Here is a 22,580-nt window from a genome sequence, read left to right as displayed (position 1 = left end):
AAACTTGACTTACCTCATCATTTAATGATGGAAGCAGACATGGAGCTGCAGCCATGTGTCCTGAGCCTGTCCTCCAAACCTGTCAGCCAGTGCCACCAGTCTGTGCACTTAAAAACCCTTCCATTTCCAAACAGGATTGAAACCATCAAGCAGAAACCTCGACTGAAGACACCAATTTTCCCCCTGGATTTGCATTTGTATCTATTTTTTATTAAAGCTTTGTTAGCTCTCATGACCTGGGCTGGCCATTAAGCCTGCAGAGATCTGCAGGTAGAGACCACCCTGCAAAGAATCCTAAACTCAATAAAAATAAGGAGCATTAATAAAGTGAAATGAAAAAAATGTACATTTCATCATTACTCTGCCTTTTTCCCCCCCCTCTCATGATTCGGGGCAGAACATGGGGATGCAAATTAGAACTAAATGAAAAATGACAAAGCTACCTGAGGCATCCAGAGAACTGATAGCTTTCAAATGTGAGATTGATGGAATAAATCAGCAGCTGCTTCCCGTGGGTTACAGCTCTCGCTTCCAAAGCCCTACAAATGCCTGCCTTTGCTCAGAGCATTGCTATTTTAGAACCAAAGGCTTAAGTAACTCTTCCTGTGCTGCTGTTCAGCATTTTAATGATGTGAGAGGACTTCAGACACCCATTCTGTTTAGATATACACCATGGAGAATATTTTGCATTTCTTTTGTCACCTAAATGTTATTTAAATGTTGGTCCCAAGGCTTCTTTGAGCCACTCTCCTCCTTCTGCTTATTTATTAGCATCATATTGGAGGGAAAAAAAACCCCAAATATTTGGGGGGGGTTGATTTTATATACCCAAGCTGTTCTTCATGCCTATTTAAAAGTTAAAATCAGTATTTTACAGAAAAGCATTCTTGCTTTAAAAGGAGGAATCTAAATAAACAGAATTACTCCACTGTAAAGTGATAGGCACTTAAGTATTACAAGAAGTTTTGGCATCCCCAAAGTTTGAGCTTTAAATATTAAAGGAGTTTTCCACACTCAGCAAAACATTAAATTAATGGACTTCTTTAACTGTATGAAATTTGAAGCTTCAGTGACAACACGTTTTCAACAAATCATAGAAAAATAACAGCATTCTTTTGTTTTCTAAATACTTAATTGCATTAAATTCTTAGTTTTAGAAGTGGGCAAACTAAAAATAGTAACAGCAAACCTTAGACACCCATTCAGATTTTCTGAATATTTCAGTGTTTGCTTCTGTGGAACAAGAATGCAAATGCTGCTTTTTCTTTTTTCTGAAGGAGGAAGGACCTCAGTTATTCACAAAGCCATTTCTTGCTCTTTTAGTCTTCATTTTCTTTAAGTTCCCCAGAAATTTGCAATAAACAAGGCAAACAATTAAGGTTTCTGTCATTAAACCCCTTTGTCTCTACAAAATTCCAGGCAGAGCACATAAACTAAAAAAAAAGCCAATTTTGTGTATTAACATTTGTCCTTGGAAAAAGCCTCTTTGGAAACCTTTTTGTTGAGAATGATGTAAAAAAAAAAACCCTGGAAGTTGGCTCCTTGATCTGGCTTCCTTCCATTGGAACATCTAATGGCTGGGGGGAAAAATGTCTCTTTTATTTTACACATATCAACATCACAGTCCATTTCTCAAGGCAATAAAAAAAATGCTTAATATGACTCAGCCAACTGCAATTTAACCCTCAATAAAAGTCTATTTTTGGCAGAAGGTTCACCTTTCTTTAAAATTACTCTAATGACGAGTTAAAGCCATTTCCTAAATTTACTTTGAATGCTGTTCATAATGAGGATTAAATTGTTTCATACCTGCAGCAAAGCTGTTTCTGTTCAGAGGGTTGGGATCCTTCAAGACTGATGATAAGCAGGCAAAGAGCTGACAGAAAAGCCAATTTTCTCCTAGAATTCAAGCAAGACCTTGTCCATCTCCTTGAGTAACTTGTCTCTATTTTTCCAGCCCATGGCAGGAAATCTTCAATTCTACATCTGATGTCTCCACTCTTGATCTCCACATGCCTCATCCTCACCACAGAACTACTTGTGCATCCTTTTAGGATTAAAAAAAAAAAATTCACTTGCTTCCCTGAGTGCACAGCAAGGCACTGCACTTTATCTCTTCCAGCCTCACAAATGGCTCAGGCCATTACAGAACAGCCTGCCAGGATAAAAAAAAAAACCTGGATACAATATTCATGTACTCTGTGAGACACATCTACTCTTTATGGTGATCGACAGAGGCAAGGCAGACTTCCATTTCATTAAGAAACTGAGGATGAAGTAGCCTATAAACAAAATTCCTTCAGTGTAGCAGTTAAGTTTGAGCCATTTACAGCAGTACAACCCCTACTAAGGGCTGCCAAAAGCAGAAATTAACAGTTCAAAGGCTGACCCAGGGGCGCTGGGGAAAACTGGCAAGGAATTCTGATGGAAGGAAGTTGTACAAAGCTCACACATCCTCCCTGGAGGCAGTGCCTGGATTCACCATGGGTTCATGGAGCCTCTTTCCCTGTCCAACACACACTGACATCCCAGCCACACTCCTATTAACTCCCAAAATTACCCCAGAACAGGGAACACCACAGCAGCAGATGGCTGCTGGCAAAGGATCTCCCCAACACTGAGCACAAGTCGCCAGCTATTCCCACAAATCCACGGATTGATAAAGTGATACAGACAGGAAATAAATCCTGCTGCTTCCTTAGCACTTTTTATTATTAGCACGATGTTCATTTAAAGACTCGGTGACAAATCCTGTCTGGTACATCATCACCTTATCAAAAACCTGTGACATGTGCAGAGAATGTTAAGTTCTATTAAGTAAGCTGTTAACTTGACAGAATCCAGCCTGCTGCGTTCTGCCTGAGCTGCAGCAGGGGTGGCACATTGTCGAGGGCTGGGAAACACCCTCTCCTTCCCTGCCACAGCTCCACATCCACTCCAAATCCAAACACGGCCAAAAGCAAGTCAGGTGTGTCAGTCACATCAGGAACTCAGCCATCACACTCCACTCCAGACCTAGGCATCAGTTTTTGGGGTGTGACTGCCACCCAACTGCAGGAAAGGAATGGGCACAGCCATTGCAACTCCCCTCCCTGGACTCCATTCATCCAGACACCAAAGATAGGCTGGGGGGATGTTAAGAAGGCAGCTCAAAAGCACAACCCGAAGATGCCTCAAAGTGACAGATACTGAGAAAGACAGAATTTACAACTTTTTTGAGTAGTAATCAAAAGGAGCACAAAGTTGTTCTGCACACAGGGCAGAGATATGACAGCACTGCCAGGGCACCATGTGGCTCCTGCCAAGGCAGTCACACATGGCACTGGTGCTTCCAGCCATCAGCAAATGACTGGGAATAATAAAGCAGTGCCAGAGACATCTTTAAACACCTAGGGAGCATCTTAATGTCATTATTTGGACATTTTCACTGGTGCTGCAGGAAGGCAAGTGTAGAAACCCCATGTTACCTCCAGCAACTAAAACAGCCTTCAGGAGGAGCTCTTTGCAGAACATTTCAGGGAACGAAGGTTGCAGCTAACAACATGTCAAGGCCACTTTCTCCTCTGTACCAGGCTCCTTGGGAGGATACCACAGATCGAGGATCTCCTGTCAGCAGGATCCCACCATAACCTGTGATTCTGAGCATCAGTGGAAAAAGTGAAATTGATCTTTTGTCTCTCTACATCTGTGAGTGATTATAGACACACACAGAACTCATACAGCTTTGCTATCTGCAAAATCTAGGTAATTATTCCTTTAATTTAGTCATCCACCTATCCCAGGTAATTATATCAGCAAACAGACATACTCTGCTTGTTCATTGAAGGGTTTTTTAATGTGAAGAGAAATGGAAGCTTCTGACTAACCACACGTGACTCTGAGCTACATTAAAATCACTGTATTTTCAGCAGTTTCTGAGCTGTTCACACCAACCTAAAAAAGTCTCCAGTCTTTCAACAGTCCATCCAATAAAGCTGGTGTTGTGCACCAGGTATTCTGGAGGCATCTCTCAGCTGCAGCTGAAACCTGGCAGGATTCATCTTCTGCCCAAAACCCTGAGCCTTGCAGGAAAAACAAGGCCAGAAAGCACAAAGAACCTCAGGTCTTGACAAGCAAAGCCTCTTCCACTGGTCTGACTCCCAACAGAAACATGATGATGACGTTTTTGACACACGAGTCCCGTCTGTGCACCACAAAACAACAACGAAAAGGAGGATGATGCAAAGTCGTCTCAAACAGTCACCCAAAATACAAAGAGAGCGTACAGAAGCTTGATGCAAAAATCCAGAAATAGTCCAGGGCAGTGCTTGGGCATCACTAAAGGTTTAAGGACTACTGGGGATTATGTGGCCAGCCACAAAGTGTCTCGTCAGAGGTCAGGACTGTTGCCTGCTGCTGGGAGGAGTGAGCAGCCTGTGAGCCCCTGGCAGAGGTTTGGTGATGTGATAAAACCCAGGGCAGGGCTGGGCAGGCTCAGGTGGCCGAGCGCCGGCGGATCACGAACACGCCCCTCTGCAGCTGCCCCAGGTAGATCCTCATCTTGGTGCTGTCGCTGGTTTTCCTCACCCAGATCTGCAGGAGAGGAAAGGTAAAAAGAATGGGGCGGGGAGATGAATTAGGGGAGAAAAAGGGAAAACTCGAAGCAAGCAATAGACACATTAACTCGGTGTCTCAGTGCCGGAGCTGAACTCCTCAGGGGGCACAGATCAATGAGGTTAATCCCCTTTCCCTTCCCACACCAGGCATTGCAACCTGAGTAGAAAATGAAATAAGGTGTCTAACTTCAGCTCCTTAACTTCCTGCTCAAAACAGACCTCAAGAAAAATGACTCTTTCAAGCACCATCAGGAAAGCAGGTTCCTCCTGTGACAGCTCACAACAGCACCGTGGCACTGAGCTTTGTCTAATCAAGACTAAGTCTCTCTAGATCCACAGATCATAAAATTATCTGTCCTGGGATTTGCCCAGACAAGTAACTATTAGTCAAATGAAAAGCTTATTCTGATTCTGTTCCATGAAGCATTTCCCACAATGTAGCACAGAAATTGTGTCTGGAGATAAAAGGGCCTCTCTTTTAAACACTGGCATGGAAGGATTCACACCATGTGTTCCAGAGGACAAATTGCTGCCACCGAGGCAGCCCCTCCAGACAGCTTTTGAAATCACCTTCAAGGTGTTTAGATCTAAAAATCTGTACTTTAAAAATCAAGTCTGAGCAATTTCCTCTGCATTGTATCCTTCTAATACATTTCAATATATTTATATAAATACATTAAGAACTGTCCACTCCTTAATACTGCAATATTTTAGGATGGAAGTCCAGTATTTCCTGCTGTAAAGGATTATAAAGTTATGTTGGCCTGTGATTTACCCTAAACTTTTTCTGTTTAATATATTAGCTACAGGCCTGGTAAGTAAATTGATTTAACTCTATTACTTTAATTATAAATTGACTTTATTAACAGGACCCCTCAATATAAAATAAATTTAGTATTTGTCTGGATTTCTACTTCAATTATTTCTCCAGAGAAATTAAAATCAACATTCATTGATAATCATCTCCCAACTGCAACATTTCCAAGGATTTGGCATGTCTTGCTTGCCAAAAGAACTCAAAAATCCATAAACTTTGAGCAACTGTAGGAAACAAACATGAACAATTTTATATTCTACCACAGTATGAGGGAATGATGCATTAGTTTAGCTAAATTAAAGTAATAACTTTTAACAAATTTTAATGCATCCATGAGCACACTATCACTGCTTTTATCTGAACAACTGAGTGCCACAACTGCCACTGCAGGGGAACAGCTGTGACACAAACACATCCCACATGCAACTCTGGGGAAAATAAAAGTGTTTTCCCTTAGCTGCCACAACAAATTAAAGTTCCTTTATTGGCTGATTGAGGAGAAGTGCACTCCAATCTATTATTTCTCTCCCTGAAGTGTCTGGAATCTGCAAGCAAAGAACAAAGTGCTCCCTTTGCCCAACTGCTGCAGGAGCTTGCAAAACACAAGATTATCCTTCAGAAATAGAGCAAGTCTCTTCCCATCTCAAAAAGAGTTTTCTCAAGCCAGTTTTATCTTGGCTTCAGCTTCTTTACACACCAGACAGGAATCTATTTTTAGCCCTTACTAGACCCATGTCTTTCCCCCCTCTCCAGACAAATAAAAGCAGCCACAACCTCGTTGGCACCCACAGAACTGATCACACAGCTGATCTTCGTGTTCTCTTTAGACTCCAGGTAAATAGCTTGGCTCTTGTGGTACCTGCAAAAAGAAAAAAAAAAGTAAAAATAAAAAGCAAATGTATGAATCCATTATTGATAAAGCTGGACAGAGTAAATTTGAAGTCTGCCTTTCTTTCCACATCACTTTCTCCATCTTTGCAACATAGTGGGTGATCTGATCACACACACACAGTCTGCATTTAAAGATATTCTGAAATGCAGGAGGATCTTCATTCACATTCAACTCTGTACTAAAGGTTACTGAAAACAGATTTCACAACTGCAAGGGGGAGAGGCAGAGCCCCAGCCACAGCCCAGGGGAGGAGTGACTGACAACACACCCAAGCTCCAAGGGTTAATCCAGGCAGCCTCTCCCACTTCAGACACAGGATGGATTTCAGAAGGCAGCTCCTTAATTTGCTTGACAAAACACGACAGAACAAATCACAGATACTCAGGTTATTTCCCAGTACAGAATTACTGAGCACCACCACCACCAAAAGTGAATTACCCTCAATCAGTGCAGTCTGTGCACTGTTTAATGAGACCTCAAATTTCTAATGCTGTCCTATTTTGTGAAAATACCCAAAATGGTAACTAATGGGTAACTGACTGTAATGAGCTGGAAATATCTGCCATAAGGAGGCCATGACTAAACTATCCATTTCATCCTATTTTAGATAATATTTTAAGCTCTATATTGTTCTTAATGCATTGTTTATAAAACAAAGACTTTGAAATTCATAGCTCTGAATTCTTTCATTTTGTGGACCTGCCTCTTTCACAGCTCACATTTCTCCAAGTGCTACAGTGTGCCAGCCCCAAAACTCCACTTTCTGTTCATTCTGCCTCATTCTGTTCCATAGGCAGAACTAATTACACTGGAACACGTGATTTGTAAGTGTATCATCTTAATCAAGCAAGCACCAAAATACTCTACAGCTCTAAAAGCATGTCTGTATTTCCACCTTTCCCCAATCATGATTTTATCTGGGCAATCCAAGCTGCAGAATCCCTGCACAGATATTCCCTCAGTAGCCACCCAGTGCAATCTCCTGCAGCCTGACTGCCATTTGTAAAATACATGGATTTATTTAAACTTTACAGTTATTTCTACAATAACCATACTGTACACGTGGAAGTCTTCCAATGGTTTATTCCAATCAATCTCTTCCTACTGGCTTATGCACTCAGAATTTTCACTGGAATGAGTGTCAGCTCTGAGCCTTCCAAACATCCTCATTACCCATGGGGAAGGTGAGGGAATAAAGAAATCCCCAAATCCTGCAACCTTTAAAACAATGGTTGGGCACAGGTGTCTTTCTCCTTCGTTTTGACAGAAATAATGTCAGTATGTTCCAGCAACAATGATCTGAGCCTAATAAATCTCAGTTTAGCAAGTTCAGGTGTCATTAAATGATAGAGAGGAACTCAATAAGCTACTACCCACTCCAGGCCTCACTAAGATGAGACAAAAATCTCAGTCCAGCAGTGCCCTACCATGCCATGCTGTGAGTACTCAAGCAAGAGTTTTGATCTCGACACAATCAGCAGCAGTGCAGGAGATACCAGTGCAAACAACAGCTCTCAAGTGTTAGCTGTGCCCATACAAACAAGGAAAGATTTTTTTCCCCCTACTTTTAATTTTTGATTCTCAGTGAATTCCAAAGCTGATGACACATGTGTCAGAGGCTTCACTCAGCCCTTGGATTTCACATCATGAATGACTCTCCATCAGTAAATTAATGCTAATTGTGCCAGAACAGGCAAAGAAGCAAGTCAGCAGTGTTCCACTGAAGAGTTGTCTCAGCTGTCTCAGGCTCCACACTCAGAGACAGGGCAGCTGAAGGCACAGCACCCTGGTGCATCAGTTAGCTGGTGATGTCTCATCCTTTTGCCAAGTTTATTTATCCAGAGAGGGACAGGATTGAGGAAATTACCTCAGATGAAAAGTGCAGTGAGGTTTTAAGTTGGCTTTCAAGAAAGCAAAGAGCCAAACAACTCTTGCTGTTGCAGGAGGCAGAAGGCACCAAGTGAGGCAAGCAGAAGTAATTCCATTTCCTGCTATAAAATATTTTACTGAAAGGCCAAGATTTCCAACTGCAACTCCATCAGAAGACTGAAAGAAATCCCTCTGCATTATTGTATGCAGTAAAACTAAGAGCAAAAAGATGGCTGCTTTACAGTGAACTGTGGTTTATGATTTGATGGGGGAGCACAGAGCTCTGAGGATAAAAATCTGAGCCTTAATTCCACATTCACCTGGAACACTCCACTCTGGAGACACCTGTGAAAGGTCTCTGCAAGACTTCAGGGGGTTCATTACTGGCCTTAAACATTCCCTGTTTTCAGGTAATGGTCATGCAGGGCTGCATCAGGAAACACAAAGTCATTCCTGGGCTGTCAGGTTTAGGGGTTCTGTGCATGCCAGCATTCTTTATGCACCTTAGGAAGAATTACCCTCCCACTACCAAGAGTTGCTTCATTATTTTAAAACACCAGCTACTTTGCACAAGTACTATTACTATCAATCAAAAAAATCTAAGCAGGATTATTACAACCAAAAAAATATAAAATACTGATCTTAAAACAGCATAAGAACAAGGCAGCCAGGAAAGACAAGAAGCTGGAATTCCTGACAACAAGACCCCCATGACAAGTGAATTCAGCCAGATGAAAATATCTGTTAAGTGCTTTATACTCCAGCTAGATACCCTTCAGAGAGAGCTGGTGCTTTGGTGGGATTCTGGGCTCACTGAAGCTCTTCCAGGTTTAAATTTAATGTGAAGGTTTGAGCTTTACTGACAGATTACTTCAGATGCCTTTTTTTTTTTCTTTCTTTTTTTACTCATGAATACTTTTCAAGTACTCCATATGCTTCAAAATTCTGAAGAAGAGTTTATTCATCCAACTATATCCTGAGATAGTCACTTTACACACACAAAAAAAACTATGAAAGGAAAAAAAATAAACTTGATGGATCTGTGGAATAAGTAGCCTGTTCAGTTCTTACCTGTTTTACACTTCATAGGTGTTTAAACTGAAGGAGCAGCTTTGATGAGAGCTGTGTACACTAAACTCTCAAACTTCAGTCAGAAGGAAAAAATTGACCAACAGGCCAAGGGGATTGCTGTGTAAAAAACCAGCTTCACACCTACTTCTGTGATAAAATTACAGCCTCATCACTTGTTACTTTGAGCCACCTGAACACTGAAGTAGGCTACAAATAAGCAGATAACTTTTTGAAAGCAAACTGTTTTCTGCTCAAGGAGTTCAAGATTGCCCCCTTGATTATCCAGGTTTGTAAGTCTCATGGATTAAGTTTAAAATCTACTAGGATTCCTCTGCAGAATTTAATATTTTCCTTGTGTTTTGTGAGGCTTGTACAGATGTATGGCCATAAAACTCAACAGAGATAAATCCAATCAACAATTCCAAAGTTGCCTCTCCCATCTGGGTTTGATCTTTAAAGGTTATTTGGATTTATTAGAAGCATTTTTCATCCTGAGCAGCTGCTGGATGACATTTCTTCTGCCACCTTGTGGAATGCTGGGCTTGTGTTGCACAGAGCTGAACCTCAGGAACGGGAGTGCTGCTGACAGCAAATCATGGAGTGTGTGTATCCAAGCTGGGCAGCTTCAATCACATCCACTGTGGCTGCTGCTGCCTCTCCCACCTCATATTAGGTTTGACTTCTTAAGTGCCACAGTGGGACATGGAAAAGATTCCAGTCTCCTTTTATTGGAGCCACCAGTTATCTCTGAAAGCCTACAGAGTGTGAACACTCCATCATCACCCCTGCTTTACTGGACCCTTGATGAGCTTGTGGAGGGAGCAGCAAACCTCTGCCCAAAAGCATTTTGTCCACCAATCCTTTGATCAAAGCCATTTCTCTGCCTCCTCACTACACACCACACCACACAGACTGATGGGAACAGAAACTGCCCAGGCCTCACCATCTCTTGTCATAGTAGAGTTTGCCATCTTCTATCCGAGCTTCAAACCTCTGAGCTGGAGACTCTGCTGGTGTAGCTGGGAGGTGCTCAGGAGAGGAGGGGGAGGCTGGGGACAGGAGACACACTCAGGTTAAAGAGCAGCACACCTGACTGCAGAACTGCAGTTCATAAGGTTTTGTGTGCAGAAGTAACAAGCAGAGAAAGAACTCAAATAGCCATCAGGAAATTATATATTGTGATGAGTAACTCAACCTCTACAGTGAATTAAAAAATTCATTGAAATACAGCATTTATCTGAAAAAACATTCATGGGTAAGTGAGGGACAATATGTCCTTGATTTTGTTTTAGTTATAATCCACAGTTAATTAGTTAAATATGGTTAAAATTACTGAGGCAAGTTAGTCTCACTCTGTCTTGAAATCAACTGTACAAGCACATCTATAGAGCTGGAGGCATAAAAGCACAAGGGGTCAATCCCTCAGTGGAGCTGACAAGCAGACAAGGTGCCCAGATGCACCTGAATAGAATAGAAAACCTCTTTTCCCAGTTGGATTGTCCCTTGCCCAATCGTTTCAGCCACCAAAGATGTTCATGCCCCTCTTCCCATCCCTGACAAACATCAGCACCACACAAAGAACAGCAATCCCACAGCCAAACACCTACAGTACCATCCTCTGTCCAGAACAAGTTCCACTGCATCTGTAACTCACCTGGTCTCTTGGGTGATTTAAGCTACATGGGAAGAGAGCAAAGCAGTGTTAGAGATCTGACAGGAGCCACAGAAGCTGCAGTGATAACTTCAGGTATCTTACTGTCCATGCTCGGAATGTTTCTATTTTAAATGCTCTGTTAAGTGGCATAACACAACCAGAGCAGTGTGCTCTATGCAGCCTAAGGTGCAGATAATCAGTATAATGATCCAAAAGGCCAAAAAAGTGAACCTGAGAGCATTCAGATAACCCACTGCAATGAGTCAAACCCATCTAACATGCTATTTTTGAATGTGAAACATTTCTCAGGATATACAAAATACAGGAGATAAATCAGTAGAGAAACCTCAACAGCTGGCACAAAACCAGTGTTCCATTACCATCCTTAAAATGCCTTAATGAGCAGCTTATATTCTAAGAAATTAGATAAGCCTGCAAGTGTTCAGCAATATGTTAATCAAAACTAGAAAAACTATAAACATGCACACTGCCCCCTATCCAGCTCGCTGAAATCTTGTGACAGCAGGGAGGAAAAAAATTAATAAAAAATCCTACCCCACACTAAGGCCTGAACCAAAGGCAGCCTGTGATCTACCAGAAAAACACACTGACATCTGTTCAGCCATGAGGAAGAAACTCCTTAACATTGCTCATCCCTTGGTTCACACAAAAGGTAACATTTTTAGATGACAGTCATTCAAATTAGGTTAATTAAGCCTCAATAAAAAAGAGGAGATACCATCTTGCTAAATCCTTTATTGTGCTACTTCAGAAAGCCTACGGGGATGAAATAGTCCCACATCTCCAAAATGAACATTAAAGACAGATCTGTTCTCTTCAGGAGAAACCATTTGCCTTCTCTTTAAAATGAAGAAATACAGTCAAGCAACAATCCCTACCTTATTCAGTGTTCTTAGGTCCTCCATTATTTGCTCATCAGTCAACAAATAATTTAGCTGAGGTATCCAGAATTAAGGTTTCCATAAGCTCTTGAGCAGCAAGGCTAAAAATTAAAGGTCAATGACATTTCACTTGAGTAAATGTAAGCCAGAATGTTTCCAGGATTTTAATAAATGTCTTACTTGAGCTTTTTTTTTTTTGTCAGAGGGATTAATACAAGTCTATCCACACCATCTTAGCAGCAGAGTGCAAAATCATTTTAACTTATTCAGACAGAACCATCAATGAAAAACCTTTAGTGCACTGACATTTACTTCATGGAAGGATCAAGCACCAGCATTTTCAGTGTTTCTCATCTTGTATTTCTGTGGAGAAGAATCTATGAGCTGACTCACTTCAGATTTTCTACAATGAAGCTAAATCCCACCTAAACCTAGTTAAATAAAACTTTGTGTGCCTGGGGATAAATAAGAGCCTACAATGCACCTGAAAACAAATTCAAAACCTTTGAAAATAGAAATTAGTGTGTTACAGCCTTATTAGAGCTCTGCAGTACTTTTGTTTCTTCGTAGCAAGTGTTTAGCCAAAAGTATTCAAAGTATTAAACTAAAGATAACAATTGCTGGCTGCATTTCAAGGGTCTTGGGTCTGATGGACTTTAATCCTCTCCCAGTGAACAAAGGCAGAGAGTTTCATGGTGTGGTTGCTGTATCATGCTCAATTAGCAGGTCATGTTCACTATGAAACTCATTTATTTTGGATGAGATGGGGGCACTAATAAATGACTTTTTTTTTTCCTGAAAGAGTGAACAGAATCTCCAACCAGAAAGAGGTTAATTGAAACTGGAGATGCTCATGACCACCCTGCATGAACTCCCAAAGTTCAAGGTTTGATATTGCCTTCAGAAAATGAGAGTCACTCGGATAAGTTTTTTTAATCTAAGAATGCAAGTTTAGAATCTAATAAGAAGCTCCTGCAAAGCAAATATCCTTGCCTTCCTCTCCAGGTGAATTTAATACACAAATAGAAAAAGTGCCTATCACAGAGGAGCTAAAAACATATTTCCAGAAGCCAAGGAACATTTTAATTCTGAGACATGCAGCAAGGCAGATCCTAAGGATTACACAGACATGTTTTTCTGTCTCTTGTGATACATGAAAACAAGATGAATCTTCATCTTTCCTTATTCAAAGAACAAATCTAGCATCCTTGCTTTTGCTATGCATCTCTGGATTAGAGATCTGAAGCTTTTATCAGAAATGGAAAAACTATTTTGATATGACAAATATGATCTTTCTGGTAAATGCTTTGTCACGTCTTGAAATGAGAAAAGCTCTGGCTCATGTAAAAAGCCATTTACTATCTATGGAATCAATTATCTCAGCATATATATATATAATGACGTTCTTGTAAAGTTTTTCTTTTGTGAAATAAATTGCCTGTAGAATTCAAACCATTCTCATTGACCAAAAAAAAAAGTTATCTCATGATACAGTGAGGATTAAGTTAGGATACCAAGAGATCTCCAAACACTGGTTTCTATATATGTGTTATATAACTGATGTATTGCTTTAGCACATACATGACAATTGTGCTTCAGTATTTCCCAAGCTCAAATCTGATCCTGGCATTTAATTTCCTTTTCCTTGCTGTACAAAACAACAAAGGTGTGGGTAGCACAGGGCTGCAAAGCCAGCAGTGATTCCACAAAAGGATATCAGGGGCAGGTTTCCTCCTCTTGTCTGGGATAGGAACTGGATCATTTGGTCTCCGTCTCAGTTTCCTCGTCATAATAGGCTTCACTTCCATGGAATCTGTAGAGTAATGAAGTTGGAGAGCTGATAAGACCAGAGGGAAAGGAGTAAGCAGCAGCAGCTTTCTACACAAGGCACAAGGAAAATAATCTTTCCTCTTTTATACAGCAAATTGGATTTTTTTTTTCTTTTAATTTTTTTTTTTTTTTTGGTGCTAGCTTCCAGCATGGAAGTGCTGCCAGTGAATCCAAGTTCTCTCTCCTGTCAGGTCACTGTTCAGTGCCAGTGCTGCAATGCCATGGTTACAGCTGCTCCAGGTACAGATAAGCAGCACAATGATGCTACAAGGATTCAAGGTAAATTCCTTTCATGCTTATGCTATCTGCTTGGGAACAGATTTCAAAGGCCAAGCTCATAGAGTTCTTTCCCAACCCAATTTGGATCATTAATAGCATGTAAAACATCAGCTACAAATCAATTGCTCTCTCATCTTCAAGGCAGAAAAGCAGCTTTGTCAAAAGATTAGAGAAAATTTCTGCATTGAAGACTGATACAAGTTTGCTGGAGTGATTTCAAACAAACAGTATTTAAATTCAGATTATCTAAGAATGATTAATGAAATGAGCCTAATTAATAACACACAGAGCAGCAGTTGACAGGAAGTAACTGCAGCATATGCACTGGGGAATAAGAAGAAAGACTGTTAAAAACTTAAACACCAGTCTCATCACCAAGTAATTATCTGAACTTGGTTTGTCCAAATGCCTACAAGTAACCTTTACTGAACAACTCCACTGAAACTCTCACAACTCATTCCTGAATTCATGAAGATATGTTGAACTGGCAGCCAAGAGACCACATCACAAATGCCAAGCACATCAGTCCACCTCCCCTGCTCTGTGCTGAGTTATTTGCTCATTTCTAAGCACCCCTGAATCATCCCCTGGGAAGCACTGCAATCTGGGAAGCCCCTCTGGCTTCCCACTAGAAATGAAAACCTTGAGCAGCTCTGCATGTGCAAAATACACCAATTCCCTTCTCATCTCAAGGGTGAACAAGGATGACCATGAGACCAGGCTTCATAAATAAATAAAAGAAGTTACAAGGAAAACAGCCTAACTCAAGATGCTTCCCAATCCACATCAGCCCTAAGAGTTTGTACTAAGCCAAAAGCACCATTTAATACACCAAAACAGGGTTTAATTCTCACTTCTGAGTATAAATTAAGTTATTAGTTTATATAAAACCTGCAGATTATATGCAAGAAATATATGAAGGGTGTAACTCATGGACAGGCCTCAGCAACAAGACCACACTATCAGTCCATGAAGTGTGGGAGCTGCTCTCAGGAAGAACATCAAATCAGACTTCTGGTTCAGCAACAGAATTCTGCAGGAATAATTAACTCCTGACTTAGCTCCCCTGTGTCCATTACCACAGAGCACTGCAAGGCACCAGGGGTAACAACTGTCTGAAAAAAATATGTCCATTTAATCTAAATTTTCTAGAGCCTTGGCACAAACGTAACCCACAATTTTTATTTTTTTACTGGCTTTAAGAAGCAGATTTCAACCTTTATTGTTTGGCTTTCTTCCACTACTTGACCACTCACTCCTACAGGAAGGAAAGGACAGAGCTTTACAATCTGGCATCACTGGTTAGGTCAATACTGTGACATAACTCAATAGTTTTATTGCTAGGTCAGGGAACCAAAGCCTCTTTCCCAGCATATAAGCAAGTCCATCATCCCCTCTGCTGCTCCACTGGCACTGCCTGATCCACCTGTTAAAAATTCAGTGAATTTTGAGCTGCTTTCTCCATTAAAAGACCACCAATTCATGCTCTGCCCCTGCTGGCATTTCCCACCAGTGCTGTGTAAACCAGCCCTGCCATGTTTACAGCTCTTTCCCTAAGCAGGAGCAGAGTGGATAACACAAATACACAAATGACAGGTGCTTATCTTCTTTACCTCCTGTTAATTCCATGGTTAGCTTTTCATTCTCAATCATCTTCTTCTTCTCTTCCAACTCTGCTATCAGATTTTCCTTAAGCTCAATTTTCTTATCTTCGAACTCCTTTGCTGCTGCTTTCTTTTCCTTCACGTAATTTTTCTCCACCTGATCTGTCTAATGCAAACCCAAGGAGCAAGAAGGTTAATTAAGGACTCAAGTTAATGATATCACAACAGCTTTTCAAATGCTTTATTGATCAGCTTTTCAGTTCACAACTGGTCCAATTTCTAAAGATTATCAATACTCACAATCTACAGAAAAGCATCTAAAAATTACTTAGTGCTATTATATTGGCGAAATAATTATTTGCAAAATGACATTTTAATGTTGCATAACAAATGAAGTCTTTAGCAGAGAGCTCTGCTGATTTATAAACAGCACTTATCACCTTAAACATCCTTTTCTGACCAGCCCAATGCACAGCCAGATACACGAGGCCAATTGCAAATATTTAATTCTATTTTAACAACACAGTGCAGAAGTTACTAGAGGCAATACCAGCAGTAAGCTCTACTACATCTCAAGTGTAAAAGCCAGCTAAAGGAAGAAAATTTCTTTTAAGCCTTCTGGGAAAACAAGTCCAAATGCTGATTGATGAAACAAGGTTTATGCCTCTTCTACCTATTTAATGCATATTTTTGATAAATTAAGAGTACTTACTTCCAGCTGCAGGAACAGTTCTGAAACACAAGAAAGACTTAATTTATTACCTTCAAAGTTGCACCAAATTACTTCCTTGCCATTTAAAGCCATTGAATATTGCAGCCAAGACAGGCAGTGAAGCAAATAGTGCATGTACTTATCCAACCTCTACTCAGACTTCACAGCTTTATGCTGAAAATAAAGTGACTATGAAAAAATTCTACAAAAATACACTGTTACTAGAGGATTTTTACAGATTGTCACCTCACTGAAAAGCTTACACTATTCCACACTGTTCAGTTCAGAGAAGGCTGTAGTAGCAACAATGTACTACTCCATTATGTAAAAAAATTTTAAAACCATAATAATATACACAAAATATAAGAAAGCTGCAATAAAAATCAAGCCTTCTATTTGCAAAGCAATCTACAGCATTATGCAGCTAATCAAATGCAGGTAAATCTAAACTGTTGTTTTAATAAAGCTCAGCATGCCAAGGACAAACATAAAAGACCCTTATTCCTGTACTACAAGGCAGCTGGATTTTTTTTAATCATAAAATTCCAAGTGATCTCCACCTGCCCTCCTGTGGAAGAGCTCTGCTGCTGCAGCACTGCTCGTGGCCAGTCAGAAATACCAGTTTGCACTTAGGCTTAATTTTATCAAAACAGCCCAGGCTTGCCAGGATGCAGATCTAGTGCATATGAAAAGTTTTTTTGGAGGTCTTTTCCAACCTCCATCATTAGTGGAATTCATCTCAGGAGACAGGTTCCTGTTAACAAGAAGTTGCTCAAATCACTTCAGTTCCTCAAGCAAATCCTCTACCTTCCCAAGCACTCTGAGAAATAGAGAATTGCTTTCTTTTGCTAAAGGAGGAGCAGCTGTATTCCCCATATCCACATAATGCCTTCTATAAAAGGCCCCTGCTTTAATGCCTAAGGTAAGAAACTACTTGAAAGGGAATAAGAAAGAGGGAGGGCAAGCACCTGGATCTGATTCCCAAGCCATTCCTCTGCAGCAACACAATAAAAACACCCAGAAGGACGAGCCCTGGGAACTTTAAAGATTAACCTGGGACTTTGCTCCTTGAAACAGAGCAGCACACAAAGTCCAGGCAGCCCATTCAATGTCACTGCCATGCAGAACAACAGTTCCAGCAGTAAATCCTCTGTGTTCATTGATCACAAACAGATCTTTGGGAAAGTATGTGTTCCTAAATTTGCCACTCCTACAAACTGAAGGAGACAGGGCACCCAAGGGCCACAAAACAACAAACCAAAGTGGGACACTGTGAGCCAAGATAAAAATGGAATAATCTTTTTAATTGTGCTGCTTCACACAAGTGAAGACTAAAACTGTTTATCAGTCAGCAAACAATCCAGACTGAGAGAAGAAAATAATCAAGGTAGATCCTGTCATGTTTGGTGAACTCTGAAAAAACCCCTACAAGGTACCCAAAGACCCCTTTGCTCCAGCAAGTTTCTTTTCTTTAAAGGACAGAATTACCTCTTTTTGACTTCAGGTGTTATACAAAACACACGTTTAAGTTATTTGCAGTGTCTTAGAGTGAAATTCCACTTGCCTGCATTTCGTATCCTTTCTTTGTACTGCTGGTCCAACTTTTTCAACCTTTTCTGATATTCCTGAAGAGTACCTAGTGGAAATAAATTATAGATTCCCATTGCATTTTTTCCCCCCAATAATTAAATATCCTCAAGGAGTCATACACCACTCAAAGCACATTCCCTGCTTTTGTAAAAAGTGGATTACTCCTTTTAAGAAGTGTTCTAGCAGAGAGGCTTAACTACAAGTGGAGTTAAGATGGAGAAAAGATGGGAAGCAGCTGACATTTTTAACTCTGCAGCACAGCTGAGAGCCAAGAGGCAGTGAAGGATGCTGCTCCCATCTTTCAGAACTCCCATCCTTCTATGACATTTGAAAAGTGCTGAAAATAAAAACCAAAGCTACTCTTCAAAGCTTACCCTCCTGCAATTGCTGTAGCTGCCTCTTCAGAGATGCCAGTTTGTCCTGATACATCCTGCAAACACAGCAGGAAACTTTAAATACCAAGCACAAATAGTTTATTCCACCATCTCTTGAAGTTATATGTTTACACAGAATCAAAAACTTGTCAGAACTTCAGAGAACAAACGAACTACAAACTAAAAGAACTACAAACTCAAAACTACAACTACAGACTAAAAGATTTTTATCCCAGTGAAAGGTTCTCATTGTGTCTTAAGAATTCTGGCACTTCTTTGGTTCTACAATGGGTTTAAAATCTGGGATAAAATAGGATTTTTTTTAATGTTGAAATCTAAAATAACATTTAGATCTACAAACATCAGAAATTTTACAGCAGAATCACTCTTGCACTATGTCAAGTTTTATTAGCTGTGCATTAGCTCCCCACATTATTTTAAAAACCCATAGAAGTCTATTCCTGGTGCTGCTGCAAACCTGCATGTCTTTTACCACATATCTGTGGTTTAACACTGACCAAATCTTCCTGATCTGTATAAAAACAGATCTCTGCCAGTAAGCAAGAACTCAAAATACTGCAAATTTCAAGTCTCCCAAAAGTCTGTGTCTGGTTCAGGACTAGAATTCAATTGTTTAAGGCACGTGGATAGGCATCTTACTTTTCCTTAGCTTATCTAAAGCAGAGTCTTTATTTTACTTGAAGGATCTGTCTTCAGCAGGATCCATTTGCAGCTGCTCCCAGAACTCATAATTATTTATTTGCCCAAAACAGGAGCAGCCCTTAATTCCTTGAATTTATATAGAACAGAGAAAGTAACTGGGGAGAGCAGAAATACAAGTGGATGGACTCATGAGCTATTTCATTCGGGTAAGCACTTAAAACTCCCAATCTTGGCCTAAAACTTTGCCAAGTTTCAGGCAATAAACACCCCTAAATCCACAAATAAATAGAACATCACCTTACTTGTATTTGGAATGGGTTACTTACTGTTCTTTCATTTCTACAAAGTCCTCCTCCTCGTGCTTTGCCAGGTCTGTTTCACTGGCATCCTCAGTGTCTAAACGAGGCAAAAAACCAATTTGTTAAAATTTTTAGAAAACTATAAAAAATCCCAAACTAAGCAGTAAATTATTTAAAAACGTGGAAACAGGCAAACAAAAAAAGAAATCCCCAAACCTCAGGCAATTTAACATCAAAGACAATCTCAGAGATGAATTCAGGAGAGAAATAAAACATCTTCCTGCAATTCTGAGTTTTGCAGTGCAGCTTTACATGAGCAACTTCAACTTCAGAGAGTCTGGGAATTTCTTCCCGTTTAACACAAGGGGCTCTACATTAATACTCACACACAGGTAAGACACAAACAGCCTAAAGACTCTGAAAGGCATTTCACAAACCTGCTGCTGGAATTCTACCCACTCTGTGCTGCTCAGGTTGACCACAAAGGTCTCACCAAAGATAGCAGGCCGGGAACTTCTCAGCTATACTTCATTTAGTCCTTCAACATTCAAATACCAGCACTGCCATAAAGATAACTGCATTTTATAAACAAACAGTATAAACTGTAAATAAAGTAAATTGCTGTGGGATTGCTAGCTTGCTGCTAAGACTTTTCAAGCTTCTATTTATAACCAAGAATCCATTACCTGTCCAAAAAGGGGTAAGTGCCTCCAGGCTTTACAAGGTACAGCTGAGAAACCCAAACCACAGCTAATTCCCTACACATGGAAGGGGGGCCCAGCCCCTTAAATCAAACCTTCCTCAGATTTTTCTTAAACTACAAACATTTTAAACTTAAGATAAAATTTAACGCACCAAAGATAAACCAGTAAGTTTTTTAACTGCAAGAAATGTACTCAAATGTCTGGGCCATCACAAAAGACTTCTATGCTGTTGGGAGAGCCCTGTCACCCTCTGCATCTTTAACATCATCCCATATAACCAGGCCAGAGGGGATGGAGGGCTCTGCTGCCAGCATCAGCCACTCTCCAAGAGTCCTTCCACATCTCCCTTATCTGGTATTTTATGTCCTCTACGCTCCTGGCAACTCCGGGTTTTACTTAATTTCCTCTTCTTCCTGCCCTCTGGTTCTTGTACGGTCACATTCTCCTGCACTGCTACACTTCTGTCCGCACCTTCTCCTCCCTTAACTGGGTCCTTCCCTCTTCACACCATGGAAACAGAACCAAAACACGGGGTTTCTCCACTGTTTTCACTCTGCTGTGCCACTCGGTCCCCCTGCCTCCTGCTCACCGAGAACCACAACTCCGCCTCTCCAGCACCTTTACTATTTTACTCTCCCGCACGGAACCGCTGCACCCCGGCAGGTCCTTGTTTGCTCGGAGCGTCCTCGCCGCTCCGAACCCTTTAAACCAGCAGCGCTATCCCAAACACCGTGCGGAGCGATCCTCCCCGCCCCACACCCCCCCGAGAGCCCCGGCTCCGTCCCCGGGCACCGACCCGCCCCCTTCCCACACACCCTCGTCGGAGTCGCGGGCCCGGGCGCTCCGCTCGCCGTCCTCCTCCTCGGCGCTCTCCAGCTCCTCCTCCTCGTAGTAGTCGGGCGCGGGGGCCATGGCGGGGGCGGGCGGCCCCGGCGGGGCTGCGGGCGGCGCAGACACGAGCCCGGCCGCGCTCATGGCCGCGGGCGGGACGGGACGGAGCGGCCGCCGCTCGGCAACCGCGGCGGGAACCGCGGCCGCGCTTCCGCTTCCGGGCGGAGCCGGGGCCGCCGCGCCCCCGCCCGGCCAGCGCGGGCCCTGCGGCTCGGAAGGTTGAGGGTTCGAGTCCTGGCCCGCCCAGTGCGTGGCACGGGGTTGGCCTGTGCTGGCCGTGGGGTTTAACTCCTCAGCGGGGTGTGGCCACCTGGGCTCCTGTTCATGGACTAGAGGTGCCGAAAGCTTGGATGCCCATTGCTCTTGTCCTCCGAGAGAGGAGGAAGAGCTTCTTCACTGTACAGTGTCTGAGCAGCGGAACAGAGACCAGAGAGGCTGTGGAGCCTCCCTCTCTGGGGATATTCCAGAACTGTCTGGACACAATCCTGTGCCACGTGCTCTGGGATGACCCTGCTGGAGCAGATGATCCCGCTGTGATCCCTTCCAACCCGATCCATTGTGTGATTCTGTGACACAGACACACAGCAGTACCTTGCCTCGGTAGGGACGGACTCATTAGGATACTTGAATTTTATTATATTTTAATAGAGAAATTACTTCCCTGTTCCTCCATACTCTCAGCAGAGCCCCACCACAGCCAGCACTGTGATCTCACCCAGGTGTATCAGGTGCCTCCTGCCAGTGAACAGCAGCTTTTGTAGAACACGTGGCTGACATCTGCCGGGTACTGGTTATTCTCCTGACTAGGCAGTGCTACAAAATTAAGGATCAAGATACACGGCGAGAGTCATATGCAGGACCCCACTCCCCTCTGAAAATGCCTCACAGTGCTATTTCAGACTAAGTATCTCATGTATCTTATTTCTGCAGCTCTAATTCACCTGGGAAGGACTAATTAATCTCATCACCTCCAGCACAGCCACACTAATCGCTCACCTTCAGCTGTGAGGTGCATTCCTCACATGCACAGCTTATTGACTCACTGAGGCACTACAAACACCTCACCGATGGGAAGGAAATGGGTTTGATCTGAAGCACTGACCTCCAAAACCTGCAGCGCTTCTCCAAACCCGCCGAGCCGGGTACTCGGCGCTCAGAGCAGCACCAGGTCACAGCGTGCTCTGAAAGGAGCAGCAATAATGCAGTGCAGCCACTCGGCTTTCCTGGCCATCACCCCAAAGGTCTGTTTGCCCAGACTGACAATTTTTAACTCGGAACACCCACGCCAAGTATGCTCCATGCCTCCTTCCTTAAGTCAATATTGCCTCCAACAGGGGACGAGGCTGAGGCACGGCCAAAAGTCGGCACCCCCCATCCCCCAAGGCAGCTCGCAGAACTTCTGGGAGCGTTTTTATCTCAGGGGAGAGACACCACCAGAGCTGCTCGCCACTTCTCCTTTCCCAAGGAATGCTATGGGTTGTCAGCACTTTGGAAACCCTTCCTTTTCCCTTCTCCCCACTCAGGCAGCGTGGCTGCCACGGCTGCCCGCGGCCCCGGGGTGAACAGGAAAGGGCGTGGTGGCGGCTGCAACATCGCATGAGCTGCCTGGTGCCCACGGGTCTGTCCTCTCCCCACACTCACACCGGGCTTCAGCTCCTCAAGTCACTCTCCAAAGCCATCCGGTCACTGAGCTGAAAATGGAAATGGAACTGCAGGACTCAAGAACTAACCAGAGCCCCCTCGGAGCTTTACAAACACGAATATTTCCCCTTTCTCCCCCATTTCCTGTCTGTATCTGTTCCATCTGTCCACGTACTCGGCTCACCAGCTGCCC

The 22,580-nt window shown here is 42.4% G+C and overlaps 1 protein-coding gene across 1 annotated transcript; it reads right to left on the bottom strand.

Moving 5' to 3' along the window:
- Positions 1-3,816: 3,816 nt before the first annotated feature.
- SUDS3 (SIN3A corepressor complex component SDS3) lies at positions 3,817-20,900 on the bottom strand. Its single transcript, XM_014894607.2, has 12 exons — positions 20,671-20,900; positions 19,179-19,248; positions 18,190-18,245; positions 17,790-17,861; positions 16,226-16,245; positions 15,523-15,679; positions 13,518-13,613; positions 11,798-11,859; positions 10,899-10,920; positions 10,188-10,293; positions 6,187-6,271; positions 3,817-4,572 (listed from the first exon to the last, which is right to left on the bottom strand). Exons 1-12 carry the CDS (start codon positions 20,828-20,830, stop codon positions 4,474-4,476), a joined length of 1,005 nt encoding a protein of 334 aa, XP_014750093.1. The 5' UTR covers positions 20,831-20,900; the 3' UTR covers positions 3,817-4,473.
- Between the last annotated feature and the right edge of the window lie 1,680 nt (positions 20,901-22,580).

Source organism: Sturnus vulgaris, chromosome 19, assembly GCF_052056855.1.
Source record: "Sturnus vulgaris isolate bStuVul1 chromosome 19, bStuVul1.hap1, whole genome shotgun sequence".
Lineage (NCBI taxonomy): Eukaryota > Metazoa > Chordata > Aves > Passeriformes > Sturnidae > Sturnus > Sturnus vulgaris.
This window is presented reverse-complemented; position numbering and strand designations above follow the sequence as displayed.

Coding starts and splice junctions, on each gene's coding strand:
- SUDS3 (XM_014894607.2), bottom strand. CDS start 20,830: ATGAGCGCGGCCGGGCTCGTGTCTGCGCCGCCCGCAGCCCCGCCGGGG. Junction 16,246..17,789: donor AGAAAGGATACGAAATGCAG/GCAAGTGGAATT, acceptor CTTGTGTTTCAG/AACTGTTCCTGCAGCTGGAA. Junction 10,921..11,797: donor ACCTAAGAACACTGAATAAG/GTAGGGATTGTT, acceptor CTTCCCATGTAG/CTTAAATCACCCAAGAGACC.